The following is a 23,639-nucleotide window of genomic DNA, read 5'->3' on the forward strand; positions in this document are numbered from 1 at the left end:
AGACAACAAGACAAAATCACCGAAACAAGCAAAACCTTTACCAGCTAACCGTAAACAGACTAACCGGAGTCCTAGTTAGGCTAACCGGAGTCCTAGTTAGGCTAACCGGAGTGCTATTCAGGCTATAAACCGGAGAGCACCTTCCATGCCTTCCACTCCGATTGGCCACTCCAGTTAGCCTAGCTTAGCCTAATAAGCGCTACACAGTTTTTAACAATATTTTGACAATATTGTGATCTTATTAGCCTAATTAGCACTCCGGTTAGCCTCAATAGCACTTCGGTTAGCCTGAATAACACTCAGGTTAGCCTGTTTACAGTTAGCTCTCGCTAATGGTAATGGTTTCAGTGATTATGTTTCGTTTCGCTCGTTTCAACCGTTTCGGCGGTTTCGTTTTGGTCGTTTCAGTGGTTTCGCTAATTTGGTTTTGGTCATTTCGTTTAAGTGGTTTCATTTCGTTGTTTTGTGTTTTAGTACCTGCCGTCAATTCATACCCTGTCCCCATTCTACACTTTGATTTTCTTTCGAAAATTAGGGGTGGTCCACAGGGGTGGTCCATGGACCGGGTCCACAGGGGTGGTCCATGGACCCGGGTCCATGTTTTGTATACGTCCATTATAATGTGCCCCGGGGTGGAATCGAACTCGGGTTGTCTGCCTGAAGAGCGAGCGTGATACCGCTACGCCACCAGGTGGGCTCCCAGAATTCGTAAATTTTAACTATATATCGTGTTTCCCTTACAAATATCGATAGCTAACCGTAAACAGGCTAACCAAAGTGCATAGTAGGCTAACCGAAGTGAATAGTAGGCTAAAAAAGTGCATAGTAGACTAACCGAAGTGAATAGTAGGCTAACCAGAGTGCATAGTAGGCTAACCGGAGTGCATAGCAGGCTAACCAGTACTAGTTACCAGTCGACGACCATAAGTGGTGGCCATCTTGAAGTGGGCATAAAAAAAAATTGCCCGGGCTGGGCAGGAGTTATAAAATGGGCTTGATTGTATTTGTCGACACAAATCTTCAAAATTGTGCAATCGAGTGACATAGCCCCGTTGTACTTTGCGTACCATTTGCTTGCCCTTCAAAGGGAAAAGTTGCCATTGATTATCAATTTATGTAGCAGTCAATTCCCAGCGAGATCATCCCCCCCTGGGAAACCCCAGGGCATTTGACTGCTACTAAGGCCCAGATGGTGGGGAATTTGATCAAACAGAATCCCGGATGTTTGGGCATTTGACTGTTGACAAACAATGTGCTCTACGGTAAGCTGGAACAGATAGGATGGAAAGTGGAATTCCCAAGATGACAGGAACAAGAAAGAAATAGCGGGAAATCTTGCAACATTGCTTTAAAATTAGCCTTGAAAAAATCAGAGAGACGCAAGAACCTTAAAGGATCTTTCATTGCTTCTGCAGGCTACATTAATTTTTCTTCCAAATTAACTATTTTTTAAACTCGATCTCTGAGACAAAATGCAGTATAAAAGAATACCCCCCAACTTTCCAGAACCATGGGAGAATCAACACTGCAAAAGAGATAATTCACAAGTCCTGTTTATGATGAGATGTTTGGTTATTTTTAAAGCTTCAAAATCCCAGGGGACTGTTGATCTGCCAACAAAAAGGAAAGAGCTCAGGAGAGTGAAGTCAGCAACATACAAGAAAAACAGGCAAGATCCACCCATGGAAAGAGCAGCTCGAGAAGGGACATGTTAGTATTTCAATCAATAGTAAACCTGTCTTATTCTCCTGGAACTCCAATGTAGTGATAAAAAAAGCATTTTATAGGGAAAAAATAATAACTAATATCCAGTAAAAATGTCAACTGGCTGGAGGCTGACCAGGTGGCTAAAGTATGTACATTTGTACAAAGTTAGAAGAGTTGAATTTGGGACCACCAAACATAAATCCATCCAGTGGCAGGGAAGAGGATTTGAACCCAAAAACTCAGGATAACTAGTAATTAAAAGCACCCTAACAACTAGGGCCCTGCTTGCCTCATAATTTGCACAGTGGCTGAAAGAATAAAACACAGGTTCATCTCCACACACAAAATCCACAGATTGATGCAATAAAAAATCTTTCAAAAGTTATGTTAAAGCTATAAAAGTCATAAGAAAGGAAAGAAAAAGGCAAATTGTTATGGAAGAAAATGAATTTATTTATTCAGTATTTATTCAAATGACAGACTGAAAGTGCATAAAGCTACAGTCGACTCCCGATAACTCGAACCCTCGCTAACTCGAACCTCACGCTAACTCGAACCAAAATCGATTTCCCCTGGATTTCCGTTATACATTTACTGTAATTTTACCCTCGGTAACTCGAACCCTCGATAACTCGAATCTCCCGCTAACTCGAACCAATTTTCGTTTCCCTTCAGGTCATTTTCTATATAATTTTACCCTCGATAACTCGAACCATGTCTGACAAAACATGACAAGTAAAAACAAACAGTGTACTGTGAGTCCAAAACGTTGGATTTATTTTGAAATAAAAACGTACACGAGTCAGAGCCGTTCCCGAAACGCCCCTCAAAGCTCAAACTGTGCAATATTCTGACGTTGCTTGACGAGCTACAGACCTTCAGTTTGTTTGTAGAGGTTGATACCCATTTTTTTTAAATCCAACCTTAGAAAACGTTTAAGGAATATCGCCAGAACGATTGAACTGACCATTGCTCGAAAAAGTAAATCGCATAAACTCTGCAGCAGTAGCCTGTAGCGTTGTTCTCTTTGAAACCTACAACGTTCGCAGCTGATCCGCTTTGTTTTACGTTACGTTACGTTCTTGTTTTATACAGTGATTTAGAAATGTATTGTTCCTTTCTCTTTTGGCTTCTCTATACTCGAATTAAATTTGTTTAAAATGTACACTGGTCAAAGCTGTATGAATAGAAAATCAGTAAACACCGTTTTTTTCCTTATTTCCAGTCATTTTTTCTCGACTTTCGATAACTCGAACTCCCGATAACTCGAACCATTTTCAATTTCCCTTGAAGGTTCGAGTTATCGGGAGTCAACTGTAGAATCAATATTTGAGCAAGTACAAGGACTCAGTGTAAGTTTCTGCCATCAAAAAATTCAAGTACTGTAAGCTTTTATTGCGACCAATAATTACCGGTAGTAGTTTTTTTCCGTTCATGTACTAAGGTTTCTGAGTAAATGTTGAATAAAAAGATATCCATGTTATTAATATCATGCCAGTTCAATGAAAGTGGAACTGTTTATTGTGTTACTTCTCATATGTTTGTTTCTGCATATTTTTTTTCCTCAAGTTCCTCCCTTCGCTCCCACTCTAGTGGGCAGGGAAAAAATCGATTTCAGGGATCAACCATCAGTAAGGTTTTATAATTATGATCATTTATTCAAATCATATTTGTTTTGATCATCAGATAGACGAAAATGCCAAAATGACACATTAAACTAACATTAAGTAATTCTACGTCCTTACGCGTAGTCGTTTGTGGTGCTGCCATGTTGGGAAGTAGGAGTTTACCTGTACAATGGTACATAGGTTTTTTACCATTTTGGCCAATCAGAGTGGGTGTATATAGTATCTTTGCTATTTCATAAAATAAAATATATATAATCTTTCTGATTTGAATTCAACAGTACTTATACCACTGGACACAGTAAGAAAGGAATGGATGGCAAAGAACGAATTTTCCACAACAAAAAAGCTAGCCAGGCACTATGATATTTTTAAGCACATTTTCAATGGAGAGGAGTTCACACCAACAGTTAGATTGTCAGTAACATTTGGAGACACAGATCATGTGCTAAATGGAAACTTTCTGACACCATCTCAGGTATAAAGCAGAGTATATAACAAATTATGTTGAAAAATAGTGTTGATATTTTTAGTGATGCTTGTTTTAAATATTCTTTTAATCTTTACATACTGTAATACCTTGAAACTGAGAGTAACTATCAGGTTCATGGCAATAACCGTAACATACTTGTAAATCAAAATTTATTTATGTTGGATATAATTGCATGTACATGTGCATGTAAGAAGGTGTGGTACCCTTTATTGGCTAATGGCTAGGTGCACTGGACTCTAGATCAAGTGGTCTGGGTTCAAGCTATGGCTGGGGCAGCTGCATTGTGTTCTTGGGCAAGACACTTTACTTTCATTGTACCTCTCTCAACCCACATGTATTAGTGGGTGCCGACAAATTTAATACTTACAATAATACTGGCATCCCATCCAGGTTGGACTAGAAATACTCCTAGGCGCTTCTCGCTAGGAAAACTGGGATAAGCTGTGTCCTCTAGGCCTGAATGTAGGCCTGAGCTAAATTACCTTACATGCACAGTCACTGTAACCTTTCAAGATCAATTTGGTCTGTAATGTTATGTTCTAATTATTGTTATAGGCCACTTCACAACCAACTGTCAACTATGCCTGTGAAGAAAATAGCCATTGGACACTTGTATTTACTAATCCAGGTACAGACATGTGCGTACAGAAGGAGTAAGATGTTTCCCCTTTCTGTACTCTTCTTACTCATTTCTCATATCCCTCCTTCCCAACTTCCGGCTGGGCTATATAAATAGCAAATGCATCACTTTTTTTCTCCTGCTTAGAACTGGCTTGTCTTTGGGACACACTCATTTGAAAGGGAAATTCCAATTAAACCCCTAAAGGAGACCAATCTTGGCATACCGTATTTATTCGATTAAGCGCCCAACCTCGAATAAGCGCCCACCTCAAATAAGCGCCCACCCTGTAGGTAGGAAAAGTTAATAAGCGCCCAGCCTCGAATAAGCGCCCACCCCCACCCCCTTAAAAGTTGACGTGACCGAGAGAAGTGAAATGACAGGAGTGAAATTGACTAAGTGCTACCAAGAGACTTCCCCGAAGACCAAGCCTCTCAATAATTTACAGAAAACTTTCAATGATCAGTAACAATTTAGCCTGAATTTCAGACATCCCTCAGTGCTCGCCTACTGGCCAGAAGAGACGTCTGAACACATTTGGCTCTAATGCCGTCCGGTGACGTCACTACACTTTGGTTTTAATTCATGCGGAAAAGTTTCTGTCGAGGCCATGAAATTGTGAAAGAAAAATCGCTTCAATAAAAGACTACAGGGTATAAAATTGTTTTAATAGTAAACTATTGAAAACTTGAGACAAATGAATGAGATTTTAATTGACTACAGGCTATATTCTTTTACGGAACCGATTTAATCTGAACTGATTTGCTTTATCTAGCGATCAAAATATAATATGTTACACAGCTGACGAATACAACACACTCGTGAGTACTTAAATGAATCAATTTAGACGGTTACAGAGGCATCAAGAAACGGAATTCAATACAAAAATATCCTACTTGACCGTGGGCACTGAGTTCAGAAATCACTGACTCGTCGAGGCTGCAGGACATAAGCGTCGAGTGGCTTTTTTGACAAAACAAGATTACGTATAAATTTGGCAAAACGCTGCATGTCGAAGCGACGAATGCCGCCAACTTAAAACCTACCGGTTTCCATTACTATTCTTCATCCGTAGGTAAACTAATAAAGTAATAAACTCAAGGTAAATGACTTATAAATTCATTTCTGGGAAGATGAACTCTTTCGAAACTTTTTGCAAACGTTTTCAAATTACAATCCTCGCGCGGTAAATTTCAGTCATAATTTCACATAATTATGCAAATAATTTTCAAATCAACCAATCAAAATCACTACCCGGTTTTCGGGTAGTGACGTCACCGGACGGCATTAGAGCCAAATGTGTTCAGACGTCTCTTCTGGCGAGTAGGCGAGCACAGAGGGATGTCTGAAATTCAGGCTATAACAATTCGGCTTTTGGACATCTTTACCTTCTGTTATTATTTACTTTTTTCTTGCAAAATAAGCGTACTACTTGCTAAAAATGGTGAAAATTTAATAAGCGCCCAGCCTCGAATAAGCGCCCACCTCAAATAAGCGCCCACTCTCAAGGTCCGAAAATTTAATAAGCGCCCAGGACGCTTAAACGAATAAATACAGTAGTTCAAGCTTGATTCAACCTGTTTAAAGATACGTACATGTACCATTTTTCATGTCTGATTGGTCTAGACTGCCAATGCAGGGTGATGGTGTTTTCTTTATTTCTTCACATGCCCTAAAAAAGACCTTTTTAGCTAAGAATATGGTGCCCTGTCCTGAACACCCTAACTAACTCAGACCAAAACTATCTGTAATTTACACCCCTAAGCAAGACAACGAGCATACCTGTCCCTTCCATATTGTGGGAGAGTGCACCCCACCTCCCTCCCCCCCCCCCCCCTCTTGGCTTTCCACCCCTTTAGCCTTGCATCCCCATTTTATGCCACCACGCACTGGACGCACTGAAATATCTTTGAATTGCTGGATGTGTCCTTCAATAAAGCATTTCTGGGTTTACAGATGAATTAAAGCATGGATTAAGCCTTTAGATCCCCCCCCCCCCACTTGGTGGTCTGACTCTCGTAAGCAACCACCTTCCATAAGGGACCACATAAGTTTGACATTTAAAGTGGACATTAATGTCAAGTATGTCTGTATTACTTTTAGATGGTAACTTGATAGACAAGGATACAGAATTTTTACACTGGATGATGTAAGTCATAGCCACAAAATAATGTGATAATTTTTATTTCCAGTGCTCGTCAATATCTTACATGAGGCATCAGAATAAAACTAATTTACAAAATAATTTCATAAATTTAGCATTATCCTCAGTAAAATTAAATTTGTGATAGATGATCATTCTTTCATTTTTTGTTTCTGACGATAATGATCAGATTGTATTTAGTGGGTTGTGCAGTACACCCAATTGGGCCCATTACAGTATCTCGTTGCCAAGCTACGCGGTTGCCACGCAAGTGCAATTTTATTTCCGGTTTTCTCGCATTTGTGATTCAGCTTAGCGGCAAAATTTTACGCGAGTTTAGTTCCCTTTCGGTTAGAATCATATTTCAATGACGGAAATTTGTTCTGCAGTAAAAGCAAACTGGGTAAATTGAAATAAAAAAAGTTTGTCATACTAAATGATTGCAAAACATATACGAAGCCTGAAGCAAGTATCCGAAACCGCCAAAATATTTTTAAAAGTAGTGCCGATGCATTAGAAAACATGCGAATGTGCGGTGCTACCGTATTTTCATCAGTTTCCCCTTCAGCTCACTGAAGAAATCTGTGAAAGCTACTGGCAAAAATTAAAGCACTGTCACTAGAACTAAACGAAGCTCAGAAAAAAAAAACAGCAATTCATTTCGTTCGCGAAACGAAGGTAAGATAATTTTTACGCAGTTACCGCAGAAATACAAGAATGAACTCGATTTATCTGCCGTAAATTGCTTGCAGACACTGCTGATTAAGATTCGTACAGCAGTCTAACCACAGGACAAATTCAGTAAGGTACAAAACTGCGAAAACTAAACGATATAAAACACCTGTATAAAAACATTTCAGCTTACAAACGTTAACTATTTATTCAACCGAACTATGAATTGTAGCCTCCTTGACAAAACATAACTTAATTACGCCGTTTACGGTAATTCGCAAATTACAACGAGCCGAAAATAAATAAACTCACACTAAACTGTTTTAATACTTACGACCGCCTTTGTTTACATTTGTCTTAGCCTCTACAGTTAGTTGAGCGACAGTAAACGTTGTTAAAGCTGTCCGAATACAAGCAAGAAGTTAAGTTTGCCGTGTCGAAAAATTATAGTTTTTGAAGCGTACGTGAGCGGGGGGAAAGCCAACTTAGTACAGCAATGTCAATTACGATGATTTCAACCAATCAGTCACCGTATAATTTTACTTCCGGTACGGACGAAAATGCGAGTTTTTCTCGGAAGGAAAAAAACGTACCTTCTGTTTTTTGCAGTAAATCGAAAGAAAATACATTTTTCTTTAAACGTAAGCATGCGTTTTTGGAAAATCAAAAAACCATTAAAGTTGTGTTCAAAAACGTGGTCAAAAGAACACATTTTCTTTACTTATTGTTCAAGTTTTTGTGCTAACGGAAAACGCATGCTTTCATTTTTTAAGATAAACGTACTGATTGACATAATACTACAAACTATGAATGAGACCGTAAGTTTCTTGCGTAAAACTCAGTTTTTTGTTCTGGGTCACGTGACATTAGACGTGCACCGATGACGTCATCCACTGACTTGCAGTCGCACTCTAAAACTCCTGTCTAAATTTGGTTCAATAAAAGCAAAGATATATCAAGTTACAGCCAATTGAAATCTCCCTAGCAACGGCCCCAAAAGATACTGTAATGGGCCCTTAAGTGGGAATTGACACAACTCTTCTTTGTTAAAGTCAATCTGTCTCACCAAAACTGATTTGCAAGACACTTGGGAAATGCTAAAATAACCTTACGTAAAGGGTTTAAATTGTTGACAAATCGACTCGATTCTACTCGAACTGACCGCTGCCTGCTGTCAAAATCAATTTGTCTTGCTGTCCCAAAGTCAATTTGCAAGACATTTGGAAAAGATACCGCTAGATGTGAGAGTGTTTCCGAAATATAACCAAATGAATTTAGTTTCAGTCACTGAATTTCTCGTTCAAAATGTTTCGTGGCTTTTTATTCGGCCTCTGCACGTAGTATGTGCGTGTCATTTAACACACGCACTTGCATGTGACTATTTCTACAACGCGCGCGTAAACGCGCGCGTAAAATGCGTGCAGTTTCGCGTCTTTACCCACGTGAAACACGCGCGTAATGCTGCTATATCCCGTGGCCTGTACTGTATGCGATTTCCTTATCTTGCCAGTCCTAAATGAAGGTGAAAAAAAATTCCCCTACAAACCTTTGTAGTTTGTGTTGTTTCCTAATAAAAGCCCATTACCCCCACTGAGAAAACGAAAACCAAAATAACTGCCCCCCGTCACACCTCCAGACGTTTTCAAACGTCACACCCACACCCACCTCTCGTGAACACTCGCCGCGGATTCCGGCAAAACAGTAGTCTTTACTAGCATTTGGCGACGCGTTGAATCATACCAACTATGGTTGAATATATCTTGTACCCGGTCTTGGACATGTGACGCCCCACCCTTCAGTTGACAGTCGCGAGTTTGACTATGCCTTATGGATTGTGCCACGTTTGTCACTCGGTACGAAATGTTTGCCGAAATTCCGGTGCACGAGTTTCCAAGGTTCCAAATTCAAGTCTTGTCAGTAACGTGTAAGAAAAAATCCCCCCCCCCCCCGCCCCATATTGCTGATGGCAAAGAAATAAACACCAAAATTGAACGTTTCCAAACTTTTAACCCCCCCCCCCCCCCCGCTTCCCTTGAGAGTGGGGCGGACGAACGGTCCCTAAGCCGGAGTGTTTTTCTCAACAAGTCTAGCCTGCGGGCTCGAACTTCCCTTCTCCTTCCCCTTTGAACGCCGGCCACGCAGGCTACAACAAGTCTCGCTTTCAGGGTCGTTTCGATTATCCAAGTCCCTGAATCAGCGATCACAGCGATGGAATCACAGATCAAAGGCGAATTCCGGGATCAAGGCAGGAGCTTGTTTCTTTCAACACTTTCACTGCAGTTTTTGGATCAGGGATCATGAGATACCGCAGATGTGGGATCTGGTATCCAAAAAATGGTTGAATGATGGAATCATTAAAGAAATGACATACCTCGTTACCACCGGGCGCTATATCTCCTTGCGGTTTATGTGAAATGGGAGAAAGAGAATATATCGTCTAACTATTGCGAGTAGGTGATATGTTCACACTTTGCTGTGGTTATTTTAGTACCGCAGAAGATTTACAAAAGTATGAAAGGATCGTGCAGTTTCGCATTATTTTTTTTCGAGCTTTTTCGGGAGAAGATTCACCTCGTTGCCAACACTAGAGACCCTGTGCCTGTAGTTTGTCGCCGACTGCTAAGGGACGGACCATTATTTTTTTTGGAGGTGGGGGGGTGGGGATGAAAAATATTGAAAAAAATTGTTTGCAGGGCCTGGAAAGACAAAATAAATTGTTTGCAAACACGATATGTATAGCAAAAAATAGTAAAAATTTCGAAAAAAAATGTTTGCAGAGGTGCGTAAACTAAAAAAAAAGTTTGCAGAGGAAAATTTTTCATCCCCCCCTCCCAAGAAAATAATGGTCCGTCCCTAAGGGCGTCGCAGTCGCGTCGCTTCGTATTCAAAATTAAAAGGAGAGCTGTGCATAGTTTATTCTGGTATAACACTGGTAGCAAGCTGCCAACGACTTCTACGGATAATGAAGTCACGAACAGCACATTTTGAAAAAAAAAAAAATTGGCAAAGTTTTTGAAATTTGTCGTTCGTTGTTTTTTTAGAAAACTATTATTTTGAGGTTTCCTTCAATTTGAAAGGAATCAGAATGTGACTTAATTTACCGTGACAGTGCTCCTTTAACAAATCAGACGCAAGAACTTGCGGCTCTAGTATTATAAAGAGGAATGTGATTATTCACGAATTTATTTGTTGTTCAAACTTGTAACGAAAATAAAGAATGTTAGCATTGCGTCAAAAACAAGATAAGAAGTTTTGATCTTTGAAATAATGGAGACATTATCTTCTTTTTAAAAAAAGAAAGGCAATATCTCGATGGTATTTGCAAAAATCCCCGTTGTTGATATCTTTATTTTTTTACGTACAAGGAAGCTCGATGATGTAGTTAACAGTCCATTTAGGATTTCTTTCGTCCGAGCTGAACAGATTTACCGATGCCTTATTCTGCAGTGAGACTGTTCGTCCACACCAATAAACACTCTCTGTTGGCAGGACTCCTTCTGTTGGGCTTCTGCTGTTGGGTAAGCTTGTAGCTTGCACTCGACTTCATGCCCTGCGACGCCCTATGTCCCATGCCAGCTTCGTGTTAAACTGCTCTGCATGTTAGATTGTCCCACTTCACCAGTGACGCTAACAAGGATCGCTAGTCTCGAACACATTTTTATGCATTGCGGACCTGGATGGATGTCCTGTGTCTAGTGCCCAGTTCCACGCGAAAGTTGTTTTGGTGGTGAACGAAAACCTAGACAGCTAGCCTTTTGAGAGCAGTTATGTGAATTTACATAGAAATCTCACCATGGAAATTTTGACAGCCTGGAAAATTGTAGGTAAGTTGTCTATTCTTTGCTTATTATGATATGTCGCGTTACATTTGTCGTACTGAGACTGAGCTACAGACCTTTCTTGACACAGTTTACACGAGCTGTCAGTTACACGATCGGCATTATGTTGCAGGCCGTCGAACAATCAAAATAAACACAAAATGTATACATTACACTAGAACGAGTTTAATAAGATACTGATGTCAGAAATATAACAGTAAATCGGTTCGGTGAGTTGATAGTAGGGTACTGTAACGCTTTTATGGGGGCCATCTTGTCGGATGCCCTTCAGGGACATCCTTACATGTACATCTTATTTTGCTCGTGTAGTGCATCTCGATCTTGCACATGTTTAGTCAGATTTTTCGCGTTTGTCAGTCTTGATTTGTTTCTAAAATCCGTCTCAGAAACTCGATTTCTTTTGTAAGGATAGGAAAGAAAATTCTCAGGTTTGTACAGTGGGATTTTGATTTCGCTGTCTTGCTAAGTCTTTAATTTTTAAGGCGAGGCAATTTCCGTTTATTTACAAAAAGATACTTGATAAATATTTCATTCGTATTTGATCATTTTTATTTACACAATATTTAAATGTTTTATTCGTATTTGATCATTCGTATTCGTTTATAAGACCTGTTTTAAATCTCATCATAGAAACGAAACACTTCACTTTAGAATGTTGACACATCCTTATAACAGGCGTGGCTGTAAAAAAATTATCTAAAATTTGATCAGAGCAGAATATTCATTTTTCTGCTCTGTTCACAGGGAACCTTTAGGGCATTTTTTAAGGACCATTTATGAATAAGCCACCCCTCTAGACTTGTGGACATTGGCAGTGTGATTTTATCCTATTACCTTATTCTCCTTTATTTTCGTGGGACCTTTATTTTGCGAAAATTTTCTCGCCACAGTTCCTAAGTCTTTAATTTCGCGACTGGGGAGAAAAAATCATGTTTGCAGGCAATTTATTTTGGCGTAATTGATGATTCAATGCCTTTTTTTGCTTTTTTACCAAACTTGTACGGAGCAGGATGGTCAATTTGACGACTGTACAAAGGATGCATTGGAGGAAGTGTTCGAAGATGATTCCTCTGATTCCAAAGAAAAACTTGAGAGCGAATCTTGACACTTATTACATGTGTAACATCTAAAGTTATTGGCTGATTAGCTCCTTGTCCATTAAATTTCGCGACATTAAAGTTCGCAGTCATTATTTTTCACAGGTCTTTAAGTTTGCATATTTTTTAAAATCGCGAAAATCACGAATTTAAGAACCCGCAGACATTAAAGAGAATAAAGTACCGGTATATTTATTTTGTAATATTATATTTCTCTTACGTTTTTAGGTTTGATATTGGTTTCCTGGGTAACAAGAATTACATTTGCACAGAACAGTAATTCATGTAAGTTGCAGTTAATGTGTTAGTCAGTATGCTTCCAGAAAATATTTATACTCCTCCCCCTCTGCCCCCAAACAAAGAGAAGAAAGAAAATCATCATGCTAAACCAGAAACTCATAAGGGGTTGAAACGTGTAACGCACGAATGCTTTACACACGTTTATGTGACACACGCAACAACATTTTCAGTTTTGCAGTGACTTACTTGAATTCCGACCTAAGCACCATAAATTTCTTACACAAACTAAAGAAATCCTTTAATTGTATACAAGAGTAGTTCTCGAGACTACTAGATAAAACAGGAGAATTTAACCGAATTTAATTTTTTTCAACCAAGCTTGTTCAAAAACAAGATTATGCCATCGAGTGCAAGCTAGCATGCACTGCAAATTTAATCCAAATATTGCAATTTTGATTGGTTAATTTTTTTTCGTGATTTTCCAAATATGGTACTTAATGGAAACGAATGTGCAAACGCTTTGTACAATTATGCAAATCATAGGAAGTTACACATTTCAACCCTTATAGGTTTCTGGCTAAACTGAAAGGGTGACGTGGGGTCAAACTCCAGAAACCTTTCTACCAAGGCTTCAGAGCAAGGATATTTCGTGGCTCAAAATCATTACGTGACAAATAATGTCTCACATCTGCAAAATTGCATAAGTAACCATTTAAATTCATGAAACGCAACAAAAACAGTTTTGATAATCCATGAAATGTCAAAAATTGAGATGAGTAAAGAAGACAGTTATTTTTTTTATTTTTTTACGCATTTTATACCTTTTAAAATTTATAGTCTATCTGATCACACAAATTTAATAGGTCACCATACTCATTTACGAGAAAGCGACAATTAACTTCTCTCGCAAACTAAGCCGCATAGAAAAAAGCCGCCATTTTGTTTATGTACGCGCGCTAATTACACGTAAAATTCTGTGCAGTAAGGATGCGCAATACAATACAGGGCAATGACCTTAAGCCACATCAGCTTCCAAATTATGTCTACCTCAACCAAATTATGTGTAATCTCTTATTGTCAATATCAGTTGACTGATTTTAGCATGGATTTGAAGTGTTCAACTTATAAAATACTGAAATGATTTTTTTTTTTTCACAGCTGCAACTTCCAAGCAGTTGTGTTTACCTGGGAATATCTACAATAACAACCTGACATTGACTGGCTTAAATGGAACTCTGCAGAATCCGAAGCTTAACTATTCTATAAAAATGAGCTGTGATTGGCTTATCACTGTACCAGAAGGGAAAATTGTGAAACTAGTCTTTGACGTGTTTCATTTGGAACCTGATGACTTTCCCAAGGAATGTCCAAGGCAGTATGTGGAAGTTCTAGATGGCAATAACAGCTCTAGTAAGAGAAGAGGAAGGTTCTGTGGTTACGTCAATCCAGGGAGCATTCGCTCAAGTGGTCGGTACATGTGGGTGCGTTTCAGATCTGACAACTTGTCGTCACATCATAGAAGATTTGAGGCTTCATTTACAGCGGAGGATAAATCCGGTATGTGCCAATTGCAAATCTTACTGTGTAATACCAATGATGCATGCATGTTGTAAAAAGGGTCCAAAAAGTAACAATCATCTAAGAATTATCATGACAGCTTTGAGGTTAAAATTATCCAGAAATTTAATTTGTGCACTGATCTTTAGTTTTCAAACTTCAAGTGGTGCAATTTGGTATTACTTGCAAAATTAAAAACCAGGAGGAATACAAATAGTGGAGCCAAGAGGAAATGTTAGAATGTGAAATTTTAATCCCCTTTACGTAAAACTCTTTAATTGGAGACCATGCTTTTTCCTTGATGAATGTGATGGTCTTTGTCTCTACATGTATTTTCCCTTCCCCATCCCCAATAGAATAATTTTTCTTCTATCCCTGGGGGGGGGAGAGGGGTCAGAAAGTTGTCAATAGACTGTTACATTAGGTATTCCAATCAAAGTTACATTACTTTGATTTGTAAAATAAATGATTAAATCACTTCTACAGAGTAACATAAAATTAATGTCTTTGTTGCAGATAATTTAAGTTTCAACTAGTTAGTTAATTTTTTTCTAACTAGTTATGTTTTAAAACCTAAGTGATACATATTGCAACTACCGGTAGTTAAAAAATTTATAACCTGTTGTTGTTGTTTTTTTTTTTTGAGTAAGAAGCTATAACTACCGGTAATTTTGTTTGGCATGGCTGGGACCAGAAAAAGCTTTTGAAATCATGGTAGTAGAGGGGGACAGGGGGCGGGAGCCCGGGAGAAAAGGGGCGGGAAGTGGGAGGAGAGAGGGCGGAAAGCGGGATTCTTAAAACTTCTTAAGGTGGCGGGAACCAGGAGAAAACGAGTGAAATTCCGTAACATTTCATTATATTTCGCAATAAACATGAAACAAACGGGAGATAACAGCTACGGAAAGGGGCGGGAAGCGGGAGTAAAAGGTACGGGAGGCGGGAGGTTCAGACCCCTCTGCCAACCCCCCCCCCCCCCCCCCCCGATGGTAGGCAAAAACCTATCAATTTCTCAAATAGCAAGTATGGTGTAATAACTTTGACCAAACAAGGACTTTCAAAGATTTTTGAAGAATTCCTTGGTTCAGAAATCAACAAGAAAATTCTGAGAATTCCCGGTGCCCAAAGTCTTTTGAGAAAGAAGAATATAATTGACATTTGTTAACTATGAGATAATGTAAAAGTTTTATTTTTTGCCCAACAACACTTGCACACTCACCCTGGTCACCACTCCTCCCACATTATTATATTAATGATAAAGTACTGATATCAATTTTTTATAGCTGCAAGTTCCAAGAAGTTGTGTTTCCGTGGGAACATCTACAATAACAACCTGACATTAACAGGCTTAAAAGGAACTCTGCAGAATCCAATGGCTGGCCGTGGCATATACCCTATAGAAATGAGCTGTGATTGGCTTATTTCTGTACCAGAGGGGAACATTGTGAAACTCATCTTTGATGTGTTTCATTTAGTCTATTCTCGGAAATGCGTTAGGCAGTATGTGGAAGTTCTAGATGGCAATAACAGTTTTAGTACAAGTAGAGGAAGATTCTGCGATTATGAGAATCTAGGGAGCATTCGCTCAAGTGGTCGGTACATGTGGGTGCGTTTCAGATCAAGCAATTTGTCATCATTTTACGTGAATGTTAAGGCCACATTTACAGCAGAGGATAAAACCAGTATGTCAGAATTTCCAATCTTACTGTGTTATACACTATACTAAACAGGTCATAAAAATTAAGGTCCAGAATATAAGATCTATACCTTGACAGCCTGATAAAAACTGCCATTTTTTGTATTGATCTTTGGCTTACTTACTTTTTGTGGTATGATGAATATTACTTGTAACAGTTGAATTGCAATGCTCGTCTTAATCCCCTTTATCATAAAGGGGATTGAAACTGTTGAACATAAAAACTGAAATTGAAACTTGCTAAACATTTTAGGAAACTTTGCGTTGTCCATGATAAATGGACTTCGTCTTTACTTTCCCTTCTCCATCCCCAATGGAATACATGTAATTATTTTTTATCTCTTGAACCCTAACACTCGACCCTATTACAGACCTGGAAGGTCAAAAATATACTTTTACTGCATTCGCTCCAGTGGCTACGAACATTGGTTTCAATTTTTAAGCTGGGGTGGACAAAAATACGGTAAATATAAAACCATTGTTCATTGAACTGTTGAAACCATTGTTTGCGGGCATTGAAGCATAATATGGGACTCTATCCAGTGACACATATCAAGGTACCGTAGTCCCCCTCCGCCCCACCTGGCTCGGAAAAAGCAAAATTAAGCTTTTTCCCAGTGTCAGGTGTCATTTGATTGTATATGTCGAAATTTAAAGCATTTTCTGCAAACAATTCATGAGCTCATTAATAATGGTCCAGGCTACTAACAAACATGTGGTTAATGACATTTTTATATCCATTTTTCAATCTTTAGTTTGTCCATATTACAGTCAGGTGCTTACTGCATCTGCATCCCACAACAGAACCCTTACAAGTCCCAATTATCCTATGCGGTATGACAAAAACGCGCGATGTAAGTGGATACTTAAAGTCGACAGTAACCTTCCATCTGATGACTACATAGTAAGGGTAACGTTCAGCAGGGATTTCAAGCTGGAAGGCTTTTATGGTGACTGCAATGACAAACTCAAGTTTTATGATGGTAACAGCACCGTGTCAACCCTTCTTGGAACTTATTGTGAAACGATCCGTCCTGATGTTCTCTATTCCACTGGTCTAGACCTGTATGTCGAGTTTGACACGGACAGACGTGTTACTTACAAAGGTTTTAGCTTCAGTTTCTCAGCTGTGAACAAAGGTATTATTATATTATCCTTTAGCTGCAGTTAAATGTTTGCACTGTAAAGTGATTATTTTTACTACTCGTCCCAGTTGCCGCAACACCTATGATTTTTTCACCCTCTTCACGATGATTGAACATGCATCACATGCATTACATTGTACTGCCAATCTTGAGAGCTATAGGAAGACGAAGTTCTTAGTATTTTACAGAAACTTTCAATGAACGGTTAAAATTCTGCTTTGGTACATGTTATTATTAATGGTTTCGTTGCAGAGTAAACTTACTACTTGCTGAAAATGGTGAAAATTTAACAAGCGCCCAGCCTCGAACAAGCGCCCACTCTCAAGGTTCAAAAATTGAAAAAGAATTGAATAAATTAATACGTCAGCAGTTGAATCGGGGGTTTTTTACCACGAGAACCAACTCACGTCTCAACATGTCATGCAAAAACCATTGATCACGTTTTACAGCCAAACATACCACGTGATGCATGTTGATTGATCGAGAACCTGAGTTTGTGACGTCATACCCACCAAATGAGAAGGAAATATATACAGAAGATAAAACATGGTTGCACGGAGATATGAAATTTATCTTCGAGTGTTCAAATCGATAGCCCACGAGTGAGATATCAGTTTTGAACACGAGAAGATAAATTTCATATATCCAAGCAACCATGTAATATTCTGTTTATTATATAAACGTACTAATTACGATGTTTTTGACGATTTTCCGAAGATTTCTGACCATTTTCCGAAGATTTCCGAAGATTTTCAAAATGTTGTCCGAAGGTTGTACGAATGATTCCGAACATTTTCCGAAGTTTTAAGAAGATCTGAAGATGTTTCGACTTAATATCGATAAAATGTGGCGTATTGAGCATTGAAACACGGCAAACTCTGCGAGCTGATTGGTCAAAAATGATATCCCACGTGTGGATATCATTTTTATCCACACATGTCATACCAGTTTTTTCGATTTGCTACCACTCGCTATACCACTGCAGTTTATATAATAAATAGTAGTATTGCATAGTACATGCATGGTTACTAAGCCTATAGGTTTGCTAAACTTGCCAAAAAAACGTGGCGGATGGATGGGTTGTAAATCAAGCTGATGTTTCTCAAATGTGGTATATTCAGTGTATGTAATTGGAATTATTCTCTCCAGACCTTAACCTTAAAGTGTGATCTCTTTTTTTAAGTTAGACTAGAGACTACTTACATTTAACCTGGTAGCTAATCTAGACTTCAATTAAACAGTTCTACTCACGTTTTGGAATGCCTCTTTGGGCATGTATTTAGTTGCAAACGACATGTCGATCGTCAACTTGGAGTGATGAAGTCCATATGCTCAATGGTTCTTCTGGTACATTCTTTACCCCTAATTACCCTGTTCCTTACCCAGAAAACATCAGTTGCATTTGGGTCATCTCTGTTCCTGCTGGCAAAAGAGTGAAGCTGACCTTTGAAGATTTAAATCTTTTCAGTACATTTACTGAAGACTACATAATAATGCGTGATGGACAGCTACAAAACAGTACAGAGCTCCTTCGTTATTATGGAGAAGATGTTTATTATTCCAGTAGGAGTTACATGTGGATTAAGTTTTATTCCGCGTCTCGTTTATGGGCAAGTGAGCAGAGGGGTTTCAAAGCACGCTTTGAAGCTTTGGATCCCCGTAAGTACCTCTCCTTTACAGTTATTTAAACGCTTTCTTGTGAAGTCTTGCTCTTTAAGCAAAGTAGTAGAGATGAGTTTTGCCCAGGGGAGGTGTGCTCCCCAAAAATTTGGGTAGGGGTCTGTGACAGTACGCTTCTTGAAACCTTTTAGGTAAACAAGGAGCTTCAATTTCACGTTGTTAATCATTTACCACAATTCTGCAATTCCGTACAGACATGCAGACCATTACTTGACAACTATAATATAATATTTCAGCTTATATAATAATATTTCAGCTCGAAGGGTTTACCAGATTTTCTCAGGTATGGGGCTTCGCTTACCAGAGTGCACAAACCTTAAATTGTTTCAGACTAAAATAGTCAAAATCTTACCCTATTGGGTGTAACTTACATTAGGAGAATCCTCGCGACGTAACGTGACGCGATATGCTGGCCGTAATGGCCAGACAGAGTATTTCGTATAAATACGACATGGCTCGCAACAATTGTTAGAAACATCAATGTAAACCTCATCTCCCGCTATGCTTCACTAGTAATAAATGAAAAATCTGATAATGAAAAACGGCAAATATGACAACTATCTTTCTCTGGCCGTCATCATAATATTTGCTTTTGTGAGAAAAAAGAGCTGCTTTCCAGTGAAAACTTAGCCTCCTTCGCTGACGTTCTTTTGCCTCGCCACGCAATTTTTCCTCCGAGCAAAAAGAATGTCTGCTTAGGAGGCTGGTGAAAACTGGGCCATACAGTACAGTACTTTGTTTACCGGCATCAATTTTTTATTGTAACGATAATAATAATACTGAGCCCTCGTGACATTCTCGCCACCTCAAATACCTTTGAGAACTCCAACAACAGATGTTTCCGTAGATAAGCCGCACCCCCGATTTTTGACTTAAATTTTTAGGGAAAAGGTGCGGCTTATCCAGGGAACTATACGGTATATGACAAAATGAAGCCTTCTGACAGCTTTATGCACGGCAGTAATGAGAAAAATTTTTTATAATTTTTCTATTTTTTTTTTCCTGTAGCTGGAAACCCAAAGGAGTTTTGTTTTCCTGGGAACATCTACAATAACAACTTGAAATTTACTGGTTTAAGTGGAACTCTGCACAGTCCAGAGGAAAGGTATCCGTCGCATTTGAGCTGCACTTGGCTTATAACTGTACCGGATGGGAAGATTGTGAGACTTACTTTTCACATGTTTAGTTTACCGGAAAGAACCCCTTGTTTACCAGATTATGTGGAGGTGCTAGACGGGAAGTACAGTTATAGCGAGAGTAAAGGTAGACTGTGTGGTTACAGTACTCGGCCAGAGGACATACGCTCTAGCGGTCGGTACATGACGGTGCGTTTTAGAACAGGTCCTTTCAAACTATTTGACGGGTTTCGAGCAACATTCACAGCAGAGGATAAACCAAGTAAGTTAGAAGTGTTAGCCTTAATATGCAATACATGGACCAAACAATGTCTTAAAAAACTCCCCCAGAAAATACGTCAACCCACGTCATGATATCGTTGGCCAAAGATGGCAAACGCGCTTTCAAAGCGCGTTTACACGACAGAGAAATTCAAGTACGGACCCGTTACGAAATCGATCCTGACCTCACCACTTTTGTAGAGAATCAGTCAAATCAAAATGGCGCCATAGGCGCCTATGGTCCCGTTCCAATTTGACTGTTTCTCTACAAAAGTGGTGAAGTGCGGACAATTCTTTGACAAGTCCGTACCTAATTTTCTCTGTCGTGTAAACACGCCTTAAGGTTCATGTACACCTTAAGCCCTCTATGATAATTGTTGTAAGAATGCTTCCGGCCCCATAATGTGGTATCGGTAGTGTAACTTTCACATCTCTCTTCTGCAACCTTTTTAGGGGATCACGTGTGCTTGCTTTCAAGAGTTCCCCGAATTAACTGCAACTAAAGAATGCACTTCTGGCATACCCATCTCCCTTTCATAATAGTTACTTGAATTTGCTTTCCAGGAATGATAAGCTCAACGCATTTAGATATTAGACATTGTTTTTATTGTCGAGGCGTGGGGTCCAAATTAGTTCTTAATGAGTTCTTTTTGTTTGGTCACTCTTGGAACGAGACGAATTCAAATTCTACACGAAAAAAAAAACAATGAAAATATTCTAATCAAGAAGATTTTTGTTCTTTTTCTAACAAAGAAAATACCCCTTGAAAATGTCAAGCAACCGGTCCAGATATGAAATTTCACTGCTCCACCACCCAATCAAATTGCATGATTCAATTCATCTGGACCTTGCCTGGATCCTTTACATTCGCAGTCAGTTTTTAGTGCTCCAATGATGATGCCCATGCAGTTCTACACGATATTCTGTTACATTCCACGATTGCATGGTAATGAAGTGTCAACTTCACAATATCAAGATGGGAAAGAAAGCATTGGTCAAGATAGGTGCATTGATTTCTTTCACTTAGCACAGCTCCTCCTCCTCCTCCTCCTCCTCCCATCTTTTTCTTTCTTGCCCACCAGCAACACCGAACTTGAATTTGGGCTTGACATCTTTTCAGGGAGCATATCCTCTTAAAATATATAAGATCAATTTCTCTTTGCGGGCTGTTAAATGGATATCCTTTTTTCGACATGGAGAACTTTCGTTGGTCCCAACTTTCTCTTGAGAATCCATCTGCCGAACTGACAGCATAGCTTTGTGTGATCCGTGTATTATCACTGACTAGGCCGGTCTTGCCACCATAGCTTCTTTTGTGATCGAATACGTGCGTCCTATTTATCGCCAAAAGATTACAAAATTGTTATTAAGGGATGAACAATCACTTAATCTTGTGCATAGCAAAGAGGCTTATTGTTTGCATGAAACTGAAATAAAGCTTCTTGTTTTTGCTGACGCATTAATTTGTATTTATCCATATATAGCTGTAGCGGCCACTGCCGCCACTTCCAAACAGTTGTGTTTGCCGGGAAACATCAACAATAAGAATTTGGAGTTGACTGGCTCAGATGGAACTCTACAAAGTCCGCTGGAATACTATCCCCCAGATTTGAACTGTGTATGGCTGATCACTGTACCAGAGGGAAACACTGTAGAATTTAGCTTTGACAGATTTGATTTGGATTTCCCCGACAATCATGGATGTAAAGATTATGTGCAGATTCGTGATGGCGAGACCAGTGATCACGAGTCGTTAGGAAGATACTGTGGTGATTCAGTTCCAGAGGACATTCAGTCAAGCAGTCGGTATATGTTGGTTCGTTTTTATGCAGACCTTGAGGCCGGTCCACCACGCAGAGGATTTAAGGCTACTTTCAAGGCAAAGTCTAGTAAGTTGAAAGTTGTATTACCAGACATGAATTAACTGAAAATATGCCCCTCAGATAAAGGTTGTAAATTATCGTTTGGTTCCTTGTATTGTCTCAGACCTATTGACTCTGTTTTATCCATGCAATTGCTCTAAAGTTGAAAAGTTATCCAAAGATAGGTTGACATGTGAGCAAGTGAATGCACAGTATGTCTTTACCATACTGATGTGATAAAGGGAATACTGTTTCTGAGGAAACTTAACTCGGCTTTAAAGGTTGTCATTGTAAAAAGAATTGCAAAAAAACGCAATAAAAAAATCCGTTTTTTTTTTCAATTAAAGATGATGCGGTGGAAATTTCCTGTTATAATACGGTTAGAATACATAACTGAGGACATAACTGAAAAGAACCGGCACAAGGCTGAAAGAAAAGTGGCGTTTTTACCGCGCCACCTGGCCAAAATTCGCAACGTTATTGACGTTTATTGTCGTATTTTTCATTGCAGTTAGTGGCGCAGTATCTATCATTTTGTTTCCTTTACATGTTTTGCAAGGCAAAGTTGAATATACCATACATTTATGTTGTTGATGCCAAGGCAGATGAAGGAGTAATATTACCAGGCTAGGGCTGGGTACTTTACTTTGAACAGCTACTTCTCTGTAACCTTGTTTAGGTTTCTTCCTCAACTGATTTTGAGTATTTCCTTTGCTTTATTTAGTGGGAGGCCCTGTGGCCTAATGGTTAGTGCACCGGACTCCGGATCGAGCGGTCCGGGGGCGAGACCTGGCTGGGGCACTGCGTTGTGTTCTTAGGCAAGACACTTTACTCTCATAGTGCCAATCTCCACCCAGGTGTATAAATGGGTACCAGCGAAATTACTGCTGGGGGGTAACCCTGCAATGGACTAGCATCCCATCCAGGGGGGAGTAGAAAATTAATACTCCTAGTAGCTTAATGCGACAGAAACCGGGATAAGCTCTGGCCTGATGAGCCACTTGGCTCGACTGCAGGCTTAACCCTTACCTTTTTATCTTTGCTTTACTTCCAGAGCCTCGAAATTGGGTTATACCTGTTGCTGTGACTGTTGGTGTAGTAGTCATGATTACACTTGTCTGCTGTGCGGTGTGCATAAAAATGACGAGAAAGAAGCAAAACACAGAAGCGGGAGACCAAGTACCAATGGCATTAATCAAGACCTCGGCATCCCATCCCGCTCAGTCAGAAATGACTGATCCACCCCTCACAGTGGGTTATGCTCCAGTCCCAACAAACCCAGAACAGAACACCCCTCTGATTAGCAATTAAACCCATCAGCAGCACCCTACCATCAGAAAAGAAATGTTTTCCAGTTCCCAGCACTAGGACGACAAAATTCATGGCAACAGAGTGTTCAGGACCAAGTATCTACATTACCTGGGAGTTCAAGAAATGATGTTGGCCTAAATTCACTCACTCACTCACTCACTTACCAAATATTTGTAACATATAATAACAAAACAAGGTGAAATTCCTTTTAGTTTAGGCGAAAGAAAATTGATTCTCTTCACTGTGCTTTGCACAAAAGGGAATATTCCTATTTATTTGTGGTTTGTAAACAATGTTGGATTATTTTACCCACTGAATAATAAGTAGAAGTTTAAGGTTCATCAACACTCAGTTGAAGTTATATAACTTGCAGTCAAACTGCACACAAAACAAACAAGCAAAAATAATATAACAAAATTAATGTTTATAAGCCTATACTTTTACTGTTTGTACCAGCCTTCTAAAGTGCTGAGGAGTAGCTATAGTTTAGGTTGTCAAGCGTAAAGCAGAATAAAAGAGCTAGAGAAAAAGCATGACATACCTGGCTTCATCATCATCA

At 39.3% G+C, this 23,639-nt stretch overlaps 2 protein-coding genes across 2 annotated transcripts in view; both read left to right on the top strand.

Annotated features, from left to right (window-relative positions):
- LOC144651798 (large ribosomal subunit protein mL38-like) overlaps nucleotides 1–23,639 on the top strand; it is a 132,588-nt gene that overhangs the window by 774 nt on the left and 108,175 nt on the right. Inside the window, exons 2-5 of the mRNA XM_078511797.1 lie at nucleotides 1,585–1,710; nucleotides 3,614–3,810; nucleotides 4,381–4,453; nucleotides 6,548–6,593. Of these exons, the coding sequence (XP_078367923.1) occupies nucleotides 1,585–1,710; nucleotides 3,614–3,810; nucleotides 4,381–4,453; nucleotides 6,548–6,593 (442 nt within the window). The remainder of the gene's footprint in view (nucleotides 1–1,584; nucleotides 1,711–3,613; nucleotides 3,811–4,380; nucleotides 4,454–6,547; nucleotides 6,594–23,639) is intronic.
- Nucleotides 10,824–23,610, top strand: LOC144651660 (bone morphogenetic protein 1-like). Its single transcript, XM_078511609.1, has 9 exons — nucleotides 10,824–11,083; nucleotides 12,424–12,480; nucleotides 13,594–13,992; nucleotides 15,273–15,671; nucleotides 16,441–16,840; nucleotides 18,125–18,489; nucleotides 19,519–19,908; nucleotides 21,392–21,796; nucleotides 22,824–23,610. Exons 1-9 carry the CDS (start codon nucleotides 11,053–11,055, stop codon nucleotides 23,078–23,080), a joined length of 2,703 nt encoding a protein of 900 aa, XP_078367735.1. The 5' UTR covers nucleotides 10,824–11,052; the 3' UTR covers nucleotides 23,081–23,610.

Source organism: Oculina patagonica, chromosome 4, assembly GCF_052425735.1.
Source record: "Oculina patagonica isolate OP01 chromosome 4, crgOcupat, whole genome shotgun sequence".
NCBI classification, from domain to species: Eukaryota; Metazoa; Cnidaria; class Anthozoa; order Scleractinia; family Oculinidae; genus Oculina; species Oculina patagonica.

Coding starts and splice junctions, on each gene's coding strand:
- LOC144651660 (XM_078511609.1), top strand. CDS start 11,053: ATGGAAATTTTGACAGCCTGGAAAATTGTAG. Junction 13,993..15,272: donor TACAGCGGAGGATAAATCCG/GTATGTGCCAAT, acceptor AATTTTTTATAG/CTGCAAGTTCCAAGAAGTTG. Junction 19,909..21,391: donor CACAGCAGAGGATAAACCAA/GTAAGTTAGAAG, acceptor ATCCATATATAG/CTGTAGCGGCCACTGCCGCC.